The following is a 24,107-nucleotide window of genomic DNA, read 5'->3' on the forward strand; positions in this document are numbered from 1 at the left end:
TACGCGCTGTGCGTTTGTCACGAAACGAGAATACAACAGCCGGGGTGACGATTTCAATCTCCGTGCACAAGTAATGCGAAACAATTGGCGAATCTGTTGAGCAATCTGCTGCCTGCGCTGCACGCTTTGCTCGCTGATACCGATGTGCGGCAAAACTTATACGTGGGGGCAATTCCCGGAGCGAGTATAAACGGAGGCGTGTGCCCTGGCTTGCCCCCAGCAGCACAGCCTCCGTGGTCCAGATGAATTCCGCGAGTCGCGATCTCCGTGGTTGACAGTCGAGTCTCTGCAGTAGCCAAAGGTCCTTCTTTCAGTGCCGTTTTTATCGTTGATTCGATCGTGTCACATTTGATCCTTGCCTCTGAGGTCCTTCCGAAGACGATCGACGTCGATGAGAGAAGATTTGCCGTTCACAAACGGCGTAAAATTAATTCGAGCCAACTGGTAACAACATCGCTTGAAAATGATACCCTGGAATTTTCTACTCGCAATGGTGAGTCGTTATTCATGAATGATTAATTTTCGGTTTTTAAACTCGTAGAGTAAAGCGAGCCGGCTAACCAATTAAGTGACAGTCGTGATTTCGTCTAATCGACGTTACTCAAACACTGACAATGCCGTTATTTATCGTTTCCCTAATTACTGTAATTACCGGCATGTGTCTGCTTGAGTCCCGTCGTTTAGTCTATTGTGACGTAGCTTCGCCCTCGCCGTGAAGGCGAGAGGTAAACGTAATTTGAATATCACAATACGGTGAAGAACATGCGTACAGGAAGTTACGCACGAATCGTGAATTCTCACCCTCGATTCGACGATTTAGAGGGGGTAAAAAAAATAAAATAAAATACAAGAGTATCAGATCACCAGAGGTAATTATCAACAACTTCAACCGTGTATAATCGGCGTGTATAATCCCAGCGATAATCCGCATGTGTAATGCATGAGGAGGATCCGTACTCCGGAAAGACAAAGAAGCTGCGGAATCGTTTCATCGCCGAGTCAGATGTCGGAGGTCAGGATCTCCGCGTCGGATTGGCCGGATGCGGCCAATGTCAAAAACCCGCCCATTCGCCTCGCGGATTTCCCAACGCGCATTCCGCGTGCCTGGACGTCCATTAACGTTAATACCGTGGACATAATGTATACCGATGCGTGACAATACGAACGTATCGCTGTAAAGTGCTGGTTATTATTATACTCGGACAATGACTATCCGGCGTACTTATAATTGACCAGAGGGAGGGTTTTTAATGAGGTATCATGGGACTTGATAACCCGGAGGGCAGGCGTTTCGAGAATAGATTATAAGGTTAACCGGAATTCGATTTCGCAGCAATTTGAACGTGACGCTTACGCACTTACAACGCTTATTAAAGCCCTAATGCGCAGGTGTGTGATGAAATTCCGAGCGACGTATGCAACGCTGAAAGTGCGTCAATCAGCCGATAGTTTCGAGCCTATTTTAACCGGCTACGCGGTCTATGAGAAGCTCAAACTGTATTCGAAACTCGGCTGATGCGTGTGAATTTTCTCCGCTCCTGTTCATCGATACGTCATTCAATTAGCGATAATATCAGTTTTTGAAAATGTAGGAACGACTTCATTGAGAGTAAAATTTTTTCTATTTAGGAAAACTTGTTTACCGTCCGTTGCGGCATGTTGTACATTTTTGAATGTCATTGTAGTTAACGGAAAAGTTTTTCAAACCAGCGTAAACGCAACTGCTGTTTAAACAATTTTATAAATGTAAATTCACCACCGACCGTTAACAAATTAATTTCTTCTCGCCACTGTCACTCGGCAATTGAACAAAAAAATTATACACTGTTATATATATATTTTTTACCTCTTCTTTATTTTTTGTGTTTTCCCAAAAATCAACGTTTATTTGAGTGTATAAACAACAGTTCGGTGGTACGGTATGCGGTGTTTGTATTCTACGTTCTCTAGTCTCGCGTTCGCTCGCGTATAGTGGATGGAATGCGAATTCTCACTTGACAAATGTATTCGTAACCTTTTAAGGTGCCTCTGTAGTAGCTGTTGAGATCTCGCGAATCGTTTCTATTCCGTCATCGTAAGTAGTACCATTACCCATTTTTCTTTTCACCGTTATGTAAAACTTGTTTGTAAGTTTTACTCAATTCTGATATAATAAGCTCACCTTGACTAGCAAATATATTTACCATCAGCACTCGACTGCGGTATGCAGCTCTTCGAACAACAGTCGAATGTTCTCCAACCAGATTCTGGCCGAATTTAAAATACCGTTTGCGATTGTGGCGGTAGCATCCACTTGTTTCGAAATTATGATCGTTGCTTCATCGAATCTTTGTATATTTTTCGCACTTTTGATGAAGATGATTCCGAAAGTGTCGAGTAAATTTCTCTCAAATAATTCCAAGGAACAACGTTTCGGCGTACAAAGTAAAATTTTAAATATTCATCATGAGAATCAACACCTTATTTACAAGAATCCACACGGTATCTGAAAAGTTTCATAACATTCTAAACAAGCTTTCTATATCCTTTTAATATTTTTGAAGTGAGTTTAACAGTGCATCGTATTACCGATTGCCAAGTCTATCGAATCCTAAATTTTCTCTCAAAGAAGAGACTGCAACACAACGATTTCATATGAAATCATGGGTTTCATAGATATAACTATTGAAACAAGGCGTGACGATCGGAGTTGATATAAAGAGCGTGTGCAGCACCGGTGAGAAAGGAAAAAAATGCCTCACACCGAGAACAACAATTATACCGCAACAAAAGACGCGGTGTCGAAAAACGTAATAAATCCAAAAAGTCTCACCATTGCCACGCATTTTCCCGGTTAACAGCGATACGCGTTGTAGAGGCAAAATGTAATTTGCGTTAAACTCGATAGCTGTTTCGTGAGAATAAAGAGAGATTACAAGCAGAGAGAGAGAGAGAAAAATAACAATAATAATGTTAATAATAATAAGAAATGAAAAAAGAAAGATGAAACGTAGGCGAAAAAAGGCAAGCATCCACGGACAGTCGCAGTCGGTCGAGTATTCGAAACACTTTAGACATTCGCTCGACGTCACTTCAGAGCGATAAAAATGTACGATACGCAGCGGGCGGCGTTTTGCCGGTATTAAAAGTGAAAGTAATTTGGTGTAAGAGCGTAGTAGAAGGAACGAGGCGCGTGAATCGAAGACGTAGGAATAGGCAGGCCTACGTGAGCGGAAGACGGCGTGCAACATAGACGAGAACATAGAGAAGCCGGAGCGCCTCGACGCTCGGCGTCTCCTCTGAGTTTTCGCCATTATGCAGAAATCGCTGGATGATGACGCCGAAGGCTTTGTCCGCAAATTTTGCGGCGGGAACCGCAGGAGAAGTAAGAATTGCGTCGAGCAGGTATCCCACGCGCTATAATCTCATCCGCGAAGGTTTTTATCTCTCATACGATTCCGAGCGAGTGAGCTCGGAGCGCGTGTTTTATACGTACGTGTTTATTACATGCACACACGCGTAAGCGACGTTACACGTATACCATACGTACGAAAGATGAAAGGTGGAATGAAGATATGCCAAGGGATCTCTCGACGAGGAGCGTGAAAACGAAGTAAAATGGAGATAAGAAAATTGGCAAAAACCGTCCGTCTATCTTATTGTTAACAAGTAACTCACACCTCGGTGTAACGTACGAAACGTATCGCAACTCGCTCGACCGTCGACGATTTTAAATCTCACAGCGCGTTAAATTCGCGCGCGATTTATATGCCGCGCTTTACAATTTATTTACAGTGTACTTTATACCCACCTGAACGTGTGAATCGGAATTGTTGTATATAACTTATGATGTACCTCTCGTACTACTATCGCGGTTACCAGTCAAGGTTCCACCATGTGTATTACGCGGTGAGGAGGATGATCCAGTTTCTCGAAAGTTGTGTACCTGCGTTGTAATATGCATTTGGATTCCATATGCATGCTGCGATGTTCAACTCCGGCAACTGGTTGCACTTGATGGGAATAATTTTTCCAACAAACTTGACGAAGAATCTTACCAAAGTCTTTCAGATCCGTTAACGGAACGATGGAAATGAGGAGAACGAAAAACTCACTATATTGCCACATAATTTTCTTATTAAGAATTATAAAAACAGTGTGTCGAATTTGAGTATGGTTGTAAGAAATATCAACGAATCGATTTTTCGGAAAATCATTCTTTCTGCAAATTCTTTTGCAGTTGCAAATTGGCTGTATCTCAAAGGCTGCGATTAAGTATCGTTCTCATATTCGAAAACGAAAATACGATGATAAATTATCGCGTTGTCGGAATACAATTTGTAAGAACGCGGCGTTGGTTCGGCAGAATTGATTCGTTTTCACAGGACGTTATCATTGATCCAGGCAAATCAGGTGCCTCGGGAAATACTGCGCTTATATATCAGGCTCGAAATTCACCGCGACTGAACTATTCAAATATGCTCTCCAGGAATCGGCCTGAATTCCATGAAGCACAGAAATAGTCAGTGGGCCGCGGTCGTTCTCAACCATTAGATATACACATATATGTATAGGCAAACTGCTCTATACCTGCATAAGTCTGCAGGAATAAGACGACACAGCTGCTTTGAATTCCTGATGGGTCGATGGCGTCATTATCCGTTTTAGGTTACAGTATTTACGGTTCTGCAGCTCGTAGCGCTGCAAAGTTACGATGCGTTCGGTGGTTGTATTTTTAATTTCTTCTATTTATACAAACATTTTGTTTTTTTCGTGGGCGTCGATGCTTCGCCTCGCATTCTACGTTTCCCTTTTATTCTTCGCCTATAATACATAAAAGTCACATCGCAGCGTGTCGCGCACACTTCACGGCTGAAACGGCGCCAATAGGCAAAAGAGCGCTGAAAGAGGCGAGGCGAGTGCTGCGATTACTTACTTGACGGCTATCCGAAGCTGCGTAAATATTTATAAACATATGCACGTCCGTAGCTGGAGCGTCAAAAAGATTTCGCGGCTTCGACAAAATCGCATAATAATTTTCATCTATAAATTTCGCCAACAATCAGCGAAGACTTTTCTGTTGCGGTTTCTGAGAAACTCGGAATTACGTGTCGGACACGGAATCCTTTCGAAAGCTCAAATGTGTACGCAGAAACGGAGGCGGAAAATAAGGAGATATTCTTTTGGCAAATGACGATACTCTTCAGTAATTTTATTGCTAGATAATCGTCGATACGTTGAATCACAGACGCGGAATTTCCTTGTTTCGAGTAGTTAATTCAAAATTGTGACCTGTTGATCGCAATCGTGGTTAAACATTGTAAAATTAGATATTCAACGATGCCAATAAAATGAAAAAACGGCGCTTTGTCATAAATTTGCGGAAAATAATCGTCTGCGTAAAATCACCCATCGAATAGAAAAATCGAACGAATCTACCAGATTTTGTAAAAATCTTAAAGCAATTCGAAACGAAGTATCGCTATCTGAGCTTTTGTTCAAGACTCCGGAACTTTCAGTTTCTATTGTCTTTAGAGATTTCTTCGTAACTCAGGGATACGAAAATGGAGATAAATAACGAATGTACGACTATCGCGTGGTAAAATTCATAAAATGTAGGTGGCAATTTTTGCCAACACGACTTCCTCAAAAGGTGGATTCGCCACCCTAGAAATGCCGCGGCGTCGTCCGGGTGGTGGCAACGCTTCTACGACAGCTTCTGCACCGCAGTCCCCAAGTCGCGCTCCTCGGGCACAAGAAGTGGAGGCAAAGAAGCCTGAAGTACTTGACGCCTCGCTCGCTCAACGACGACAGTGTTATAACAAGGAAGTGGTGCGCGTGGTTCGATCTCATAGTCAGTGCCGTAAGCGTCTTCTCGTTGAAACCGAGTGTCGCGAATTTGTTCGCGAATAGTTTTTAATCAAGGTGAAACTCGTTTACCTAGTTTTCACACTTTTCAACCGCAATTATGATCACGCCAAGGATTATTGTAGTTGCGCTGAATTTTCTCACGGTATGTGGCTAAGCTTTCATCCCAAATTTCAGACTTTTTTCACCCATGTTATTATCATGGTCAGGATTTTTCGATACATTTATTTCTACCTTCATTGACATTTTAGCAATCTTCTGACGCTTGGACCGGTTTTGAACATCATTTGCTAAATTAAATTAAACTATTATGGAAGTTCAATTAACGTTTACAGACGGAGACGATAACTGTTTCCTTCAAAACTTGATTGCTTACGATTACACGAACGATGGTTGCTGGTAGCAGGAATTATAGTATGACCTTGCGAAAACCCGGTTCAATTCAACGACCGAATCCAGTTTTTGGTTATAGCGTGCGAAGGAAAAAAAAAGAAGATTCCAAGACAGGAAGTGTGTTTGATTTTAATGATCAGGATGTTTAACTCTTCGGGAAAAAGTCTTCCATCATATTTATCTGAAAAAGGAAGATTTCTGTATCAAACATTTTTTAACTATGATCTTTGAATCTGGTTTAAAATATTTTGTAAAGTTTATGGAATTTGTATTGCGTTTTTTTTCCGAATAACTGAATAAAATAACGATCCAATAATAGTAAATTCGACAAAGAATTCTTTTCCGAATAACGAACACCCTGTCCAACTAAATTCACCAAATGTTGATCCATAAATCGTGGTCACCTTGCCGGCGGTTGGCAAAAATCAGCGAAACGGTTCGAATCGCTGCGCAACATAAAAATATGTAACCTTTCGTTTTTTAAAACCATTAACTCCCGGAAATCTTCGAACGCACGCGAATCTGGCCTTTGCAATCAGACTCTACTCCCAGCGGCAAAATTCGGTATAAATCTAACAGATTATAAAACAACGGATCTGGGTAAACCGTGAACCTTGAAGATAGCTCGAAAACTTCTGAACGAGTATAAGTATTTTCACCCAAACCCACGGTGTGTACGTACAACTGGGTATAACTGTATAACTAGCCCTACATTGTCCGACAAAATCTCATTAAAAAGGTAGCGGATTCTACGAAGCTGATCTACACGCGTGTGCACCGAGCCGATCGTACGTGTGTCTCCGACAAAAGGTTTTCTAAATTGCCTCTGAACGTGACCCATTGTCGTTCCATAGAGTGGGCGAAAATCATCCATAATAATGGTTCACCGTTAGAGCGTAATAATTTTTCCATTGTTATCGTCGTGAAAAAAAAATCCAACGATTATCGGTAACGTTTTGCAACACCGCGGATTCATCGTCTATGATGAGAAAAAACGAGATTCACTAAACCGCTCCGTATCGAGATATTAATTATAATGGACGATGAATTCAGCGCGAGCAATTATTCGCGCACCCTGAAGAGAAAGAGTGAGAAGAAGTACAAAAAAAAAACTCTCAGCCGCGTGACTAATCCCCGACATCCTTTCGCGCTCGAATTCGACATGATCGAACCGATCGGATCTGATTGAACCGTTTATGGAGAATCTGCAAGGTTGGAATCGCGAGTGTGGGAGTGGAAGGCAAGGCGTACGGTAGTAACCTTAACATTGGACTCGAAAGATGCAATTCATTACGAGATTCGATTCGAGTGCGCAATCGACATCGTCAGCGCTCGCGTTGCAAATGTCACGCAGACATCGACGCTGTTCCTGATCTCTCACCGTCCGTGTTCTTATTCTTCTTCTCCTTTTTTTGCCGTTTAATTAAGAAAATAGCCTGGCGTGCTCGCACCTTTCCTATTATGGTCACATCGCGTGCTGCATTGCGGGCTTGCGGGCGGACAGACGGCGCCGATCCCAGCAACGAGATGCCGTTTATTCTGCAGAGACGACCGTTCCGTTCCGTTCCGTTCCGTTCCTCGACTCCTCGCGAACCCGCTTACCCATGGGTACCCATGATGTACCCATGCACAGGAATGGAACGAAGGCAACGGCCGGTATTCCGTGAAACGAAACGACCACCGCGCACCGACTTCCCTCACGTTATAACCGAACTTTTATAGACTTTGTGTAAGGTTTATTATACCCACGCAGTGGAAGCTGAAATCCACGTGGGTAGAACCCGCGAAGCCAAGCACATCGGAAACTCCGCGAATGCTTTGGTCTTATTTGTTTCCGCCGTGTTATTACACGCGCGATATTTCTTATGCGAGTATTTAACAGCTCCACTCGCGCCTTTCTCCTTCGACGTTTTATCGTCGCATAAATTTCGTTAACTGTATTACCGAATTCAGATTCCGCAGGGCTTACACTCGCACCTTCTCCAATCTCCCGCAGGCATTGGAACGCTGTTCTTGGTAACCGTATTTAACCGCAAAAGTGGAGGGAAATTATACGCGAGGCGTTATTGAGTTGAGATATTTGCTGCACCTTGACATTCACCTCAATCTAGAAAGTATCTTGAACCAGAAACTTTGTACATTTGATCTATACTTGCGCGTTCATTCATTTTGCTGCGCTTCGGGCTCTCGGAAAAATAATCAAGATGGCCGCCGTTGCTACGCTTGCGATCTTGTTTCGGGTGTAGAGTAGTCTTAAGCACTCGCCGTTTGGCAATCGCTATCTCAGGCGAAACAAGAAAATGGCAAGAATACCGTGGCTGCGAATTCACCTTCGACGAAGGTCCAAAAACAGATATTTCAACTTACGAAATTCACTAGCATGCGTCCACGTGTTTTGTCCATAACTCACTTTTAATGTAGCAACGATTTATTTTTATTATTTCAGGTTCAGAATACTTTTGGTTACGGTATGTATCGTAACGAGTAAATATACTGTAAAGAAGATTAAAATAATCATCGTCTGCCTGCTACTCAATTGCTTTTTATTATATTCACTCATACCTATAGCTTGTGTGTGACTTCGGTCCGGAGTACATACGGTATAATATTTAATAATTTTATAGTCAAATTTCATAGGTTTTAAACGCGTCTCAAGTTGAATTGCCGCATAATTGCTTCTCGTGTAATGTTATAGTTGCCTATATTTTAACAAAATTATTATCAAAATCATTTTACTCCAATGTAACCGTATAATTTCGTCAAGGTCGAGGATAAACAAGGATTACAGCTCCGAATTGAGCATCATCCATATTTAATGACTCGGCGAATTATCAAACGCGAATAACCTAAACAGATTTGCATAACAATAATAAACAAATCTCACCGATCGAGCGACTCACTCGCCGTCGTAATCACGTCGTTGAAAAAATTTGGAAAAATAAACCAAATACGTTCTTGAATTTTTTCACGCAGTGGCGGTAGATCGTCTGAAAAGTACAACAAGCAACTGCGGTTGCCGCACTTGTATTCTAACGTATCGACAAGGCGCTAAACGCAGCGCAGCGAGACATAAACAATCAGGAGAATGAAATAGAAAATCTAGCGTTCGATAGCGATCATATTTATTCTTTGATATCCCGGGTGAAATTATCATTCTACCGCACGGTCCATTGTAATCGAAAGTGCAGCGCGGTTATTTGCAACAATTTAAATTAAACGACCGGTGCTCAGATTTCACACTTTGTTCGACGCGCGTTGGCAATTCGACAAGAAATCTTCGTCGTTCCTGGAACTGTGGATACTAGCGACGCTGTTAAAAACCGTGTCTCACTAACTCGATTCTCAGCTCGGAGACTGATAAGAATCGTTCTTCGAGTTGCACTCGAAGCCTCGGCAGCCTCGGTCAAGGTATCAGTGTCAGTGGGTCGGGATTACGGGTCGAATCGCGCATTCAAACGGAGGAGTAAAACGTATCGGTTGGGAGAATCGAAGTCTCCCGCAGCCTGCGGCCGGTATTTTGTGCTATTGGAAATGAAATTCAAGGATGTCAAGAGTCCGTAGAGTACAACGTTCCTCTTGTACACATCACACCCACGCGGCGCGAGTGGCGTCGTTTTGTTCAAGATTAATGTACACAGATAGCCCGTCACCTTTGGGATATTATCCTGCAATGGCGTATGTACACCGGGATACCGCTCGGACCCGCAATAGAAAGTAATTAACAATGCTCTCCATCGGTGACGCAACGCAAAGAACAACTTCGACCCGTTCAGCGATCGGACAGATTCCGATCTTGCGCGTGTAAGTTCCGCCGCAATCATACCCGCCGTTTTAAAAGGACATGGCAAGGCTCGATTCGTTCACGCACAGTCATACCTTCGGCTGTATTTTACACAGCTGCAATTACAGGCACGGAGAAACGATGGAATGACCGTCTCTCACCAATTTATAGTTTCGGATTCTTGTTTGATTTTAGCGCCAAAGTGTTCCTCCACTGATCCTCAGAGTGAGAACGTAGATGTAAAAAAGTAAAAAAGAATAATCGCAGCGTACATTCGTAACGAATGACGGTGATTGAGAGTATAAATGGAAAGTGAGGCTGGGTTTAGTGGTCGAGTTCTTCAATTTTCGCCGCGGGCAAAATTCGCATGCGGCCAGACAAGTCCAGGCCACGTGCGTATATGTATTGATAGGTTCTCGAAACGATTCGTTATTACAGGTATAGGTACGTCCATTTATTGCACACAAGTGAAATTGTTCGTTCGTCATTTCTTTTTTAACTTCTCATCGATTAAACGAAGACCGATCGCCACTGGAGTTGTTTGCTGTTTTCGGAACAGCAAATACCCAAGACTCGAGGATAATTCGCGTGTATCCAAATTTGGCATTTCATAACTGTAAAGTTGATATCTTCTCGCGCGACTTTCCTCTCGAGATTTGTTCTCGGATCACGTAATCTACGGCATGGATTCTGCGACTGAATTGCAAATTCGTATACCTACACACACCTACGATTGAGTAACGAACTTTTCTTTTTTTTTTTTTTCTACCTCTTATTAAACAAACCACCTCACGGGATATTCAGAGTAGGTGCCGTTGATCTTCCGGTGATCGAGCAATGCTCCATTATGTTATAGTAAACCGAGGCAAACAAAAGAATTGCGTTTCCGTTTCTGTGTGAAAGTGAAAATCACGGCTGTAATACAGCCTCCGCGGTACCACAAACAATGGACGAAACCTCTCGAGAGGTTGTAGGTACCTCGCAATTTACCGCGCTAATTGAAAAATACAAGTGTCCGCATCCTGCCGACGCCGGTATTTCTGCTCCAAGGGCGACAAGAACTCAGCGTAATCATCGGAAGAAACGATATTCAAAACGCGTTTACCTTCCGCAGTTCGTCAGCGTTTTCGTGATCATTGATGCGTTCTCTTCTTGAAATCGTTTAATTCGAATAAAGCGCTGACTTACGATTTCCGAAATTTTGTTCAATATTCCGTCAGATGAATTTTATGGTGATAAATATTACTCAGAATCTTCTACCATTGGATTTTTCAGCGGTATTTTGAGGAAGACAGCCAAGTAGCAACTGGGAGCAAAGACCGTGAAAAGACGACGAATATTGATCCGTGAAAGTCGAGATGCGTCACTCACTCGATTACGTCGGATCGGAGATGCGTCTTCCAAATCCGCCGCGCACGCCTCCGATGCTCATGATTCGAGAAACCGTTGTGTAATCTGGCTTAAACGGTAGAATCGCCCGCAAAGACGTCGCCACGTTATTCTTGACGTCGTTGCAGCGGGATAATAGAAATTGTCGCAATCATCCTGCGTCGTTATACCGATCAAATTTACAGATAAAATGCCAAGATCAGAAGCCGACCCGGTGAATTACGCAAGGATATTCGGCTTTTTACAACCGCAGTTACATGGCCCAGACTCGATTCTATCTCCTTTTCACTCTCCGCGAAAGAATCCCAATGGTACCTGCATGTGACGGGCAGACCCTTAAATTCAGGCTACAGCGGAGCGACGAATGAAACGGGTAATTGGAAACGACTTTCTTCATTGCGAAATTGGTCCGGTTCTTTCTGCAGGAACTCGTAACAACGATCGTCGATATAACGCATGGTTTTGAAATCGATGAATCGGCTTGGAAAAATTATAAAATCCAGGGAAGGGTCTATTGAAGGACTTTCCAGCCTGCGTATTGTTCGTAAACTTTTCGAATTTTTATGTTCGAAAAAAAGAACGACGTATAATCACCGTATTTTGGATGCAGTTCCGCAAATTGATCCATTTTGGAAGATCAAATTTATAGATTCAAGGTTATAATCGATCTAAATCGAATCCATTAAATTGAAAAATCGTACAAAAAATAAAAAAACAATCATACAGCTTGTGAGTTTGAAAGCTTTAAAACTTGACTCCGGTTATAATAATAATAGTTCCATTTTCACGCTGTCGCGAGGTATCCAAATGTGGAATTTCACCTTCGTCCAACCTCTGAATTCACCCCCGATCGTTTTCCAGAAATTAGTGAAAAAAAAGGTATATTCAGACAGGATGCGACAATTAAACTGAGAGAATAACGAACGAACGCCATAAAAACCTTCCCGGAGTTAATGTCTACGCGTTTATATATAGATCGTACGTAACGGCGATGGAATATAATCCAGATAAACGGCATCGCCGCACTCTGAATATCGCAGACTGGCTTTACAAACACGTATACGTAGAAAATGTACGTATGTACAAAGGTGTACGCTGCAGACCGCCGCTTTGATATGGGATCTCTTAATATGGACAGAGGCCGACCAAAGGCTTTCCCAATCCCACGCACCTTCGCCGCCTGCCTGTTACTCAACGGCCGTTTCAACCCGTCGGCCGATCCGTCCTGCAGACGTCGTCGTCGTCGAGGCTTATAACGCGATGCCGATATTACGGACAAGCCCTCGCCTCCGCGATCATACAATAGTTATAATCGATATCTACCGATGTCCGGCCTCGCCTCAATGAAGCAACGATCGAGTCTAACTACGCCGGTTTCAAACGCTGACGCAATGCCGTGACTGATGTTGAAAATCAGGTATCTACCCTTGCTCCGTGAGGCGACTAGACAATCGGTGGAAATATTCGTAGAGGTTTCCGCAGGGGGCTTGCAATGCTTTCGATGCGCGATAAATTTCAAAATTTATTCGGTCGTAGTCAGTCGAGAATGGAGATAATAACGGAGCCGTCAAAAGCAGTTTTTTTGGCCCGTGTAAACGAATTGTTGAAAATTATTATACCCGTCTCGCCCCCGCAGCTGTTATTTCAAATTTTTTTAATCGTTCCGTGTTTACGTTTCTCGATAATGACGTGACGCGGGCCGTGAACGAATACCGATGCAGAGGACGAGTCGAAGAGTCACCGATGCTACCGATTAGAAGAACACCGAAAATAGCGTAATGATGTTTTTTTCTGTCGATACAAAATTTCTACTTTTCATTCACGGTCATGAAATTATAACAATTCGGGCCAAACGATGTCGCCGGAAAAAGTTACACGATGTTTAAACATTCATCGCGTGTATATAAAATGCCGCAGAATTTATCTTTCACCCGTTAAAAATTGAAATCGATTCCGATCCCTCTTCGGATTCCCATTCATCCCAATATCGGGTTTGTCGTGATTAAAAAAAAAGTGCCACCGAATATAGGTATGCTGTATACTGTAAAACGTGATCTTGTTTATTGCAAACTCACACGCGTCACTGTAATATTCTCGCAATCATGTGTTCCGTGCAGTCAAGGTTAATCCGATCGATTTCGAGGCTGAACAGCTCTCGCCTACCCAGAAATGCCGCAAGCTGCCCACCTCAACATTCTTATTTCTCAACGGGCAATCGGCGCAGATTTTTATCATCATGCAAATCGCAACAACAAACATACTCGCTTCAATTTACGAACCCATAAAATCCATCGACCGAATTTTGTTTCGGTGAGTTGAATGAGTGGAGAGAAGACAACTCGCAGCTGCATTTCGGGCAGCGGAAAAAGTCTGATCCGCAGCGGCATTTTTCAGGGCTTAATAAAAGCGGGTCCATTTGAAGAATTTATAACCGAACAACCTACCATTTAATTCCACTGGGGGTTGTTTTATTAAAAAATATGTAGATCAAGGTTTGTCAACGTATCACAGAAACGGCTCAACCGATTTACTTTAAATTTCGAAGCAGTATTCTTAGACAATTTTCGCTCTTCGGTACGACTGGAACTCTTGCACATCGTAATTATACATCTTACCTAAACGCCCTCAAGATTGCCTTGAGGAAAGAAAAAAAAAATATATCTTCTCGATGCACGGCTTGTAAATTTACGTAAACAAATCATCGGCCGATCGGCGCCTGACGTAACGTTGATGTAACGTCGAGTTAGCCTCGCCCGATAGGCGGACTGACTCAACCGTAATAAGAGGCGCATTGTTTACGAGTCATTAGCGAGTTGTAGGCTCGTCCGCATGTCAATGAGTGGTGACAATCCCATAGATGGGTTCTTGGCATTGAGGCAGCTGTATAATAGAATGCGATGAGTCCTTTGTTTGCATTTGCCAAACGCGTTTAGTTTTTGTAATTGTTTCTTATCCGGTGTTTTCGCTCCTCCTTTTTTCGTCCCCCTGCAGCGTCTTCCACCGCGGCTGGCTTGTAACTCACGCATACATATGCATATCACTTTTTATCCAAGAATTAACATATCTTAGCGAACTCGCGCCGTTGTAATGAATCATTTTTTATCTACCTCCCATTATGCCTCCGTAGAACGCTCGGCTCTTAGACGTCGCTTCAAATGGACCCGTGAAGGTGATAAATTGCTTAATTTTTCATTAGAAAAAAAATATCCACCCGCTCGTTTGTCTCTCCACGAGATGCAGCGCCTTTGCCGTACGATTAATCCGTGACCATCAGCAGAGGATTTAACGTCTCCAAATTCAGCGATTGCCTACGCGAAACTTTAATATACCTATATATTTATGCCCAACGACAGCTCGTCAGTTTATTTTCTATAACATTACGAACCTTTTCGATGCGTGATTGAATTTATCGTCGATTTTTCATTTCACCGCTTTCATAATACGTACATGTATTATATATATATATATACATTATAATAATGCGCGAGACGCGCGACGCTTTCGGAGACAGCCGCTGCTTCTGCAACCTGTTGATACATCCTTAAAACAAACACAAACGCAAATAGTATTAATCGATGTTCATCCCACACGTCGAACATTTTAAAATACTCGACTAAATGGTACTTGAACACCAGTTTCACTAAACGTGCATCGAAAAATCCAGCATTAATATACACGCATACTTGCTGTGTCTGTATAAATAATATTTTACTTTCCTTCCGGTTATAACAGTTATTTCGTCATCTTTATTATATATATACTCCATCAGTTGTATAAGTTTTTCAGAATTTCTCTCCTCATAGAAACCTCTTCCGTCAAATAAACCATACAGACCGCAAACACTCCGCCTTGATCAATTTCGCATTCGCGGCTTTTTGGCGCGACGTCGAAAAATAATCCGTGAAGATTACGCAACACTGAACTATTTCCACGTCGTGCTCGCAGGTTTCGGTGTTCTGCTTAACCCCGGGACAAATTGAGGCGCAGAAAAGTGGCTGGAACTTAACGCCGAACACGCAGTACCACATTCAGACCGACGAAGGCCCCGAGCGCTACTTCCGGTATCAGACTCTGAACGGGCAGTACCGGAAGGAAAAACGACTCGCGGATGGAACCGTGATCGGAACTGAGGGCTGGCTAGATCCGCTGGGGTATTTACGAATCAAGGATTACATCGCAGACACGGAAGGATACAGGATACTTCGGTGAGAAAATTTCAAGATAAGGAACAATGAAGGGAACTCGCTCTTTGAACTGCAAATCTATCGGTTAATGGTGCGGGAATCGGAATATGTTCACTCGCAGTCAGCGTGAAAATTATTTGCAGAATCAATTTGTGCAAATTTGATAGAATAAATAATAAACGAAATATATACGTATAAAAAATATGGGCTCATGACGATCCGTAGGATCGAGCAAGTCGTTGCCACGTTCGTTGTTGTTACGTAATTGTAAAATTCTTAGGTGAAGTCAAGTTTGGTCCGAAAATGATGTAGATAATGGAATTTGAGAAGTAACTTTTGTGTTTAAAAATCCTCATTCAAAAAGAGGACATGTAGAATTGAATATTCTCTAGAAAGAAAATTACTATTTGGATTTCGGTACTTCTGATCACGGGCAATGTCGGGTCTACAAATTGAAACTTGACAACTTGTATAAAAAATTTGCGAAAAAAGTACCACTAACGTAAACCATATAATTCACGTTGTGAACAATGACACGGATTAGTATTTACATTTCCAATTGTCTTTGCCCGATAGATCCAAAATGGTTTACGTCGGAGAAGAGAGACCAATCGAAGAGGCAGTATCGATATCGAAGAAGGTGCCGGCGCAGAGTGGAATTCTAGCCAAACCTCAGAGGCCAGTAAATCCGTTCAGGTATGCCATGTGAACTTTTATACCACTCGAGACAGCACAAGACAAAAAGACGTCAAAGTGATGTCTTGTGATCCGTGTTTTTTTTTGTTTCTTCTTTTTTTTCTTCACTTAGTCTTAAAATTGCGAAACGCATCTTTTCGAGGCAAAAGAGTAGGGTCATGAAACATCTTTTAATCATCTCTGGGACGGTCATTTTCAGTTTGTTGTGATTTTTTTTTTTCCGATTCCGCTCAGTCCTTAACTATTTTCACTTTTTACGACAACCGAAAAATATAGTTCCAGGTATAAAATGAAAATTAGTTTTCCAGCTGTTACCAGAAAGTTTAGTATCCGTTACTATTCTTTCTCATTACGATCACTGTTGCTATATTTTCTTATAACGTTAAAGCCTTATTTAACTAAAAAAGTAGAGTAAACCTCGGAAAATGATTTTCCGCTGCAATAACCAAAAAAGGATCGACAATGGCGCAAAATGTTAACGCGTGCTTCGTTTTTCGTAACTCGAACAATATTCAAACAGTTTTTTTAACGATACATGTTTAACTCAATTTTTCTAGTTACTACAACAAATGAATTTTTTCTCACCGTACCAAAACCATCCCGTTTCTCTTCCCACAGGCAACCCGAGCTGAAGGAGTTGCCGGGCAACGGGATCGAGGCCAACACGGTGACGCCTCTCGGCTCGACGGCGTCGGCGCCCGTCCATCCGGGGGTGCATTACCAGCTGCCCATCTCGACGCCGGCGCCGGTCGCACCCCCGACGCTCTACTCGCCGTACGGGGAAAGGGCGCCTCTTCAAACGCTGGAGGACGGTTACTCGCAGCCGAACACGAACTACCTTCCAGCCTTCACCCCGTACCAACAGCCATACGTGAACCAGTACAACCGGTACAACCAGAACCCGTACAGTGGGTATAACCAGGCTGCGCCGCCCCCGTCGGCGGTTTTCCAGCCGCCCCTTTACGGCCAGAGATACCCGGAAGTAGGCCAGGGCTTCCGGGCTTACGATTCGACCCGGAACGAGACCCTGCGGAGGAGCGAAATCGTCCAGGCGAGTCCTCCGGCCGAACAGAGGACTCAAACTTCAGGCGGTCAGTTTCCGGAGTACGATGGAACGCACACCGTGAAAGACGGGTTCCAGTACTACCTGAAAACGCACTACCACGAGGAGGAGAACCGGCCGAGCGAAGATGAGAAGATCGGCTCCTTTGGGTACATCGATCCCTTTGGGATACGGAGGGTGGTTTACTACAAGGCGGACGCCGAGCACGGTTTCATTCACAAGAAGAACAACCGTTACGTCGGGTTTCAAGCGACTCCCTACGACCCCCAGCTGCCATCTAGAACATAGATTAATCGAGATTGTTGTATTATTGTTAGTTTTTAAGAGAGCTGGGCCTCATCGCGTCAGGGAGAAATATGGGGCGTAAAACTGTTCGCTCGGGGATATCATAAATTTGGCGGTTGAAAATCGAATTGGTTGAATCGAAGGAACCGGTTGAACGACCGAGATGTTCGTTGGAATTGTCGGGAAATCGGATATCGAAATGAATGAAATCGTAGCGTGATTTTCGGTAAGCGACAGACGGTTACGATTCGTTAACATTCTATCGCCATCCATCTTGTCACGTACTTTCATCGTTTTCCAGTTTGTCCAGAAATCAACAAAAATTGCGTAGAAATCTCGAAAAGTATTGGAAATTAACGAAAATCACTGACCGGCACACTGGAAATCTACGAAAACCATGTGACAAGAATGAAATCGCTCGAAATGAATATTCAATGAATCGAAATGCAGATTCTTTTGATTTCCAAACGAATGGATCCGGTCGAGAATAAATGGAGGGCCGATTTCTTTTTAAATTCGATTTGATTCGAGTCTTGATCTAACGATCGTTCGAACGAGATCTTAGATTACAAAATCCGAGGATTACGCGATCGTCCTATGGGTGACCCTGCAATGTGCCGAGAAGAGAAAAAAAACCGCGGATTAGCCTCGGTGGTCGACGGGCCTTTTATAAGGGGCAAACGCGTGGGCAGGCAGCCGGACCTGCGTCTCCCACGCCTTTGGTTCATTTTCGTTTTATATAATTTCTTTTCTCTCCTTTTTGTACCTTCTCATTTTTCAACGTACGATTCGAGATTAGCTTATCTCACGCTCCCGCCATAAACAAGAGTATTCGCTGTTCGCGGTCCGGCTTGTCACGATTTATCTTTTCCCGAGGCGCTCCACCTGCGTTATATACATGTATTATATATTACAAACGGCAGCTGAAGGACTTTTTGTAATCGCGAGCTTGAACCAGATTCGCGAAACCCGATTTTGCCCCGGTTTTAACGAACTGTCACGAGTTATGCGAACGATTACGAAATCTCGGAGATATATTACAACGCGTTATAACGCGTCGCGTGATAATATATTATAAATCGCAAGCTGATTGGAATGATTTCACTTCGACGAAAGTCCGACGATCTATTACATACTTATTCGATATAATGTTATAATCACTGATACATATATGTATACGAAATTGCGCTCGCGTTTCGAACATTTGCGAAAGCTTTATCACGATCATCGTGTAATTGTTGTCGTACATCATTGTCACATCGTCATCTAGTTTTTTTTTTTTTTTTTGATCTTTTTACCTTACGATTTTTTTTTTTCTTAACCTCTGACTCGTATTGCTAATTAAAGTAGGACTTACATTTTATAGGCGATAACAATTTTAGTCACACATTGATATTAATTTAAGAATAAATTGTTGCTAATATTATTAATAATTATTAGAACCGTACACGTGTACCAGCAGCCCTGTCGATCACTGTATAATGCATTCAGAGAAATTATTTCACGTCGATTTTCGACTGTCCTATATCGGTTCACGATAGTATTATTCATGCTTCACCATGATAATGCACGCTGGTCACAGGGCTGCCGATGAAAAGTTTGCTTTGTAAATAAATAAAATTTATTACTTTTCCTAATTGTGATAAACTAATATATGGCTGCTTGATTTATCTTCCATACCGGTAGATCGGTTATACAACGAAGTAATTGCGAAATCAAAACTTTCCACCTTCGTAGTCAAAAGAAACGCCATCGGCTATATTTGAACTTATAGTCGGAAGAATCATTACACGACGGTAAATTACTGAGGAAAATTTATAACTCTCTTCGCTCACAAAATTCATTACAAATATGTAGATTCTTGGGATTGAAAAAAAATAAATAAAATTAATAACGTACGTAGCGTATTACGATGAGGAAAATTCACGTCGTTTTAACATCGCCATGATTGCAACAACGGCGTAAACAACAATCTGACTTTGACGTTATCCACTTACATAAATTTTCTCAAGTATAATTGTTCACTGCGATAGAGGAAACATGACTTCACTTGCAGATTATTGTATAAGCTCATCGAGCGATGAAGTCGTATCTTAATCATTTCTCATGTTCGTTATACTGACACGATATTATATCAAGCTATTTTTAAATTATTCATATCGCGCTACAATGTAATTGCTAATGAGAAAAAAATCGTCATCGAAACGCGCCGTGTATAATATGGATGATCCATGATTTTCAGGAACTTCTTGTTACACCTTCGTATTTTCCCATTACCTCACACTTCTTAACATTTTCTTCTTGTACGCTTGTATTCGTAAGCATTGTTCATAGAATCCTAATGTAGAGTCACCACCGTATGTTCGTACAATAAGTCAATAACAAGACGTACGTGTAGCGCGAACGATGTTTAAATCACAAATTTGCATAACTCGTTAATTCAGAGACCAGAACTGTTCACGTGACCTCCGTTCAATCAGCCTATAAATCCACGCAACAACATTTATGAATGGCGGATATGATCTAGTTATAAATCATGTCTGATATTAATTCAATCGCTACGTGATGACCGAATTACGTTTAACCGCAGAATCAGAGGGATCAAATAAATTTTATAAATGTATTCATAAGGGCAAAACATATTGTTTCGTAAACGTTTGGTTTTCGTTTTCTGGCCAATATGCTTACGGCTATCACTACACTTCATTTCAACAAGAGAAAACAGTTAAGCAAATAAGATAAGGTTAACAGCGCGCAACGAGGCTAGTATAATTACAATAATTATTTATTTTTTATCATCAGGGATCACTTGGATGCATACAACATACTGAATCACTCCTATTTATACAAGTATATTCGTTCAGGTAACTCGAAAAAAAATCAATATTCTTATACACTCGACAAATGGTGCAACAACGTCGTATATTATACGCTTCTAGGGATTTAGTGCACGATAAAAGGAACAAAAGGAAGGCTAAGGAAGGTGCGAAGGATAGGAAGGATTACTGGCGATGAGGATTACTGCCGTTGGTAGATCCTGTCTTTCTCGTCTCTTCTGTCACCGGATTGAGCCAGCGCCTGTTGTGCCGGCTTTGAAGCGGCTTCACGCTTGGCTTCCTCCTGCAAAAAACCATGGCAAAAATTATGCAGGGAATACGAGGGATCTATATTGGGTAGTGAAGCATTCGATCGGATGTGTACAAATCATATATTTAGGAACTTTAAGGATCTTAGGGGCAAAATTAACGGCCCAATATTCCGCGATGAGTTACTCTCGTGGATTGAAAATTCGCTCTCGATCGCAATCCGAATTTCGGGAGCGACAGAACCGTCGCCGACGAGCAACAGCGTTCGACTACCAATTTACCGCTACTACTAGCAGCGCTACTCAAAAGCTTGATCAGCCGCTCGTTGGAAGCGCGCGCAGAGCAGTGAAACGAATCGGAGTTGTCAGACGCTTGTGGCCGATTATTACCGACTTTTACTACTAGGCGAAAGTTATCCAGATTGCCATCCGTCAGGCGGAACGTGTATCGATTTGTCTCACGACCCCCAATATTCATCATTCTCCTCGTTATCCTAACGGAGGGACTTTCCACCGATGGACAGTGCGAAAAATGAACCCCCATTTTCAAACTTTATCAATAGACGCGGTGATTCGTTTTACCTCAAGAAATTGTTTCGTTTTTTTACACCAATTGTAAAAAACCTTTTCGATAATTACGTGATATATTTTTTATACCCTGAAGAATTATGTTACGTCACTCAAGCGATTCAGACAAATTGGCAATAGAAGGGAGGTGGGTGTAAGAGAAGTTTTTCGTCAAGTTTTACCTCCTGCAGACGGATTCCTTCGTAGATGAGGTCCAGACCCTTCTGGATCTCCTCGCTTACCGGGGGCGGGGTGGGGAGGTGATCTCCGAAGACTTGGAATCCATTCTCATTCGCGATGTAACGAGTGTTGATCACGGTACCGTCGGGAGCTTGGTACGAGTACTGACCTTCCTGGACCAGAGATGGAAAGGACTCGCCGTCGCTTCCTTGGAGCGTTTTGATGTATCCGCTTTCCTCGGCGATGATGTTGTTTCCAGTTTCGTAGCTGATTGCACAATTATCAAGGAGATTAAGTTCACCGGTTATTACTCAATCGTAATAAAAAAAAAGTAATAAAAAAAATAATGACGACGAATGGTTCCTCAAGAAATATTCACGTCCAACTCGACTTCGAGGCAAGTCGACGTGACGTTTGAAAAATCGAATTACTTGGTCTTGTAGGTGCCGTCGACGTCCTGTTGCTTGTTCCACTGGAGAATGGGGATCTGGGTCGAGGTGATTCGCCTATCGTCGACGGGCTGTTCCCTGCTTCGAACGTCCTCGGGATAAGCCTCACGCTGCGGTCTCGCCGACGCGACGGCCAATAACATTGCCATAGCCTGTATTATGGATATCAAAAAATCACAAAATGAAAGACAGGATTTTGATAATGTTCAAGTAACACGAATATAAAACTTTCATTCGGTCAGTTCGTTCACTGCAGTTCAGCTCCTGATCTACGAATCCATCGATCGATCGGTATAACAGATTCTATTTTTCATTGAAAAAAAATTTCATCTCTTTACGTCACTTAATCTAATTAATTCTGCAATCAATTCCCGTATAATCAGCGAAAGTTGCATATCGTCGTTGTTTCTGTGACTTTAGATCCATAATTAGCAAACGATCAACCGTCCAGTTATTACGACTTGGTTTTCACCCCGATAGAATTAGTAATCCAATGGTATTCTTCGCATTCGCTTTCAGTCACTACGGCTTGTATAGTACGTACGAATATAGTACAATAGATCGTAAAAATTCAGTTACGTACAGGCCAAGTCATTCGTGGGTGCGACTTTGTCCGTACGAACGTGTATCAATGAATGCAAAGATCTGCATAATATTTTTACCTCATTTCAATCCCGATGTACGCGAGTACCGTTGCTTGGTAATAAAACAGCGATTCGAAGCACAATCTATTCGAGTTTGTTATACATATCCACCGATTATCAATTCCCGATTTTAATCGGTGAAACTTATACAGTAGCTGCGAAGAGTCGATGTGCCGCGAACAAAGCCGCGAAGAGTTCGCGTGGCCTCCATCGTCTTTCCAATCTAAAAACCGCGGGAATGTAAGGAGCGAGTGGAAACGAAGGACCGCGAAGGAATCGCGCAATCGTCGACGTTACGTACATGCGGAGATGATCCCTTCCCGTCTTCTAGCTAGCCGGTGAAGAACGTCGACGGCAGATGAGTGAAAGTGTGGTCGAAATGTCAGCTACGGTCATTTAACTCCTGACCCATCGCATCGCATAGCATCGCATCTCTCGCTTTAAGAGCATTACCGCATCTGGAATGCTAATATTAGCTCGGCTAGAACTCCTTTCCACCCACCCGCTTCGCTAATAGTTTTCGTAACTCGGCCTCACTTATTGGAAAGAAAGTTCTCGACGAGATGAGACCTATGCTGTGAGAATTCTAGGCGGGGCTTCTTGCTATATCAAGACCAATCGAAATCGATTCGAAGTGAAAACGAGATCGATCTTCTGCTATTTTGAATTTTTTTTTTTATTCACATTTTGGGATCTGCAGAATTTCGCAAGTTGTATTTTATATTCCTTCGTATTAAACAAACCAACCTTTTTAAACAAACGCGGTTTTTTTTATATGCGATGTGTTATTTTTGTATTCTAACGATTTGTCCTGTCGTGTCTAAGCTGACTCGCAAGTCTAGACACAATTATTTTCAAATTTGGTTTTTCGAGTCGCAAATAATTATTTAGAAAACATCTACCAGAAAGTATATCGGTAATGATATTCCTCTGAGAACAATATTGAAAATTGTTTCGTTTCTTCCTATCAATAGAATAGATTTGTGCTATTAATGTATAAAATTTTCGTCAATCGGTATTCTCTTAAGTAAAACTAGTTACGGAAAGAGTGGTCACTTAAAGTTTAATTCTTAGCGTAAAAGCTCGATGAAAACTCGGGCAGAGGTGAACAGTGACAACGTTTGATACATCATTATGCTTGAAAGTTGTGGAAAAAATTAATTAATGATCTATAACCGGTTTAATCAAGAGCAGAAAATGAGAGTCGATGAAATATAAGTGAGCGATATTATAGCTTCGAGGAAACGTCTCTCCTTTGTGGAATTTATGAATTAATGTTACAGTTTTTCGATCTTTCGGATCATACTGATCAGTGAACGTTGAATCGAATCGAGTGAAAAATAATCAAGGTACTCACCAAAAGCTTCATTGTGGTTCAGTGGGAGTTCGGTAAATTACAGATATAACAAATGAGTATATTAAAGGCGAACGGTTATTGTGATTACAACAAACTGTGATCTCAGGAGTGTAAGGAATCTCCTTTATATAGCAGCTCTCACTTTACCCCTTCTCGGGAAGAGCCATCTCATCGCCGAGCACCCATA

The 24,107-nt window shown here is 42.2% G+C and overlaps 2 protein-coding genes across 3 annotated transcripts; one reads left to right on the forward strand and one right to left on the reverse strand.

The window, feature by feature from the left end:
- Window positions 1–207: 207 nt before the first annotated feature.
- On the forward strand, window positions 208–17,775 carry LOC124296680 (uncharacterized). 2 transcript variants are annotated; one of them, XM_046746912.1, is made up of 4 exons: window positions 208–493; window positions 15,356–15,615; window positions 16,171–16,290; window positions 16,909–17,775. In XM_046746912.1, exons 1-4 carry the CDS (start codon window positions 464–466, stop codon window positions 17,639–17,641), a joined length of 1,143 nt encoding a protein of 380 aa, XP_046602868.1. In that variant the 5' UTR covers window positions 208–463; the 3' UTR covers window positions 17,642–17,775. The 2 variants fall into 2 exon arrangements, with proteins under 2 accessions (XP_046602868.1, XP_046602867.1); XM_046746911.1 differs by lacking the exon at window positions 208–493 and adding an exon at window positions 5,725–5,992.
- A 1,190-nt stretch (window positions 17,776–18,965) lies between these two features.
- Window positions 18,966–24,081, reverse strand: LOC124296685 (endocuticle structural glycoprotein SgAbd-2-like). The gene is made up of 4 exons (XM_046746920.1): window positions 23,921–24,081; window positions 21,902–22,071; window positions 21,473–21,737; window positions 18,966–20,758 (listed from the first exon to the last, which is right to left on the reverse strand). Exons 1-4 carry the CDS (start codon window positions 23,930–23,932, stop codon window positions 20,657–20,659), a joined length of 549 nt encoding a protein of 182 aa, XP_046602876.1. The 5' UTR covers window positions 23,933–24,081; the 3' UTR covers window positions 18,966–20,656.
- Window positions 24,082–24,107: the final 26 nt, after the last annotated feature.

The sequence above is a fragment of the Neodiprion virginianus genome, chromosome 1, assembly GCF_021901495.1.
Source record: "Neodiprion virginianus isolate iyNeoVirg1 chromosome 1, iyNeoVirg1.1, whole genome shotgun sequence".
In the NCBI taxonomy this organism is placed as follows: domain Eukaryota; kingdom Metazoa; phylum Arthropoda; class Insecta; order Hymenoptera; family Diprionidae; genus Neodiprion; species Neodiprion virginianus.

Coding starts and splice junctions, on each gene's coding strand:
- LOC124296685 (XM_046746920.1), bottom strand. Junction 21,738..21,901: donor GACGGCACCTACAAGACCAA/GTAATTCGATTT, acceptor TTGTGCAATCAG/CTACGAAACTGGAAACAACA. Junction 20,759..21,472: donor AAGGAATCCGTCTGCAGGAG/GTAAAACTTGAC, acceptor GGTTTTTTGCAG/GAGGAAGCCAAGCGTGAAGC.
- LOC124296680 (XM_046746911.1), top strand. CDS start 5,948: ATGATCACGCCAAGGATTATTGTAGTTGCGCTGAATTTTCTCACG. Junction 15,616..16,170: donor GAAGGATACAGGATACTTCG/GTGAGAAAATTT, acceptor TTTGCCCGATAG/ATCCAAAATGGTTTACGTCG. Junction 16,291..16,908: donor AGGCCAGTAAATCCGTTCAG/GTATGCCATGTG, acceptor CTCTTCCCACAG/GCAACCCGAGCTGAAGGAGT.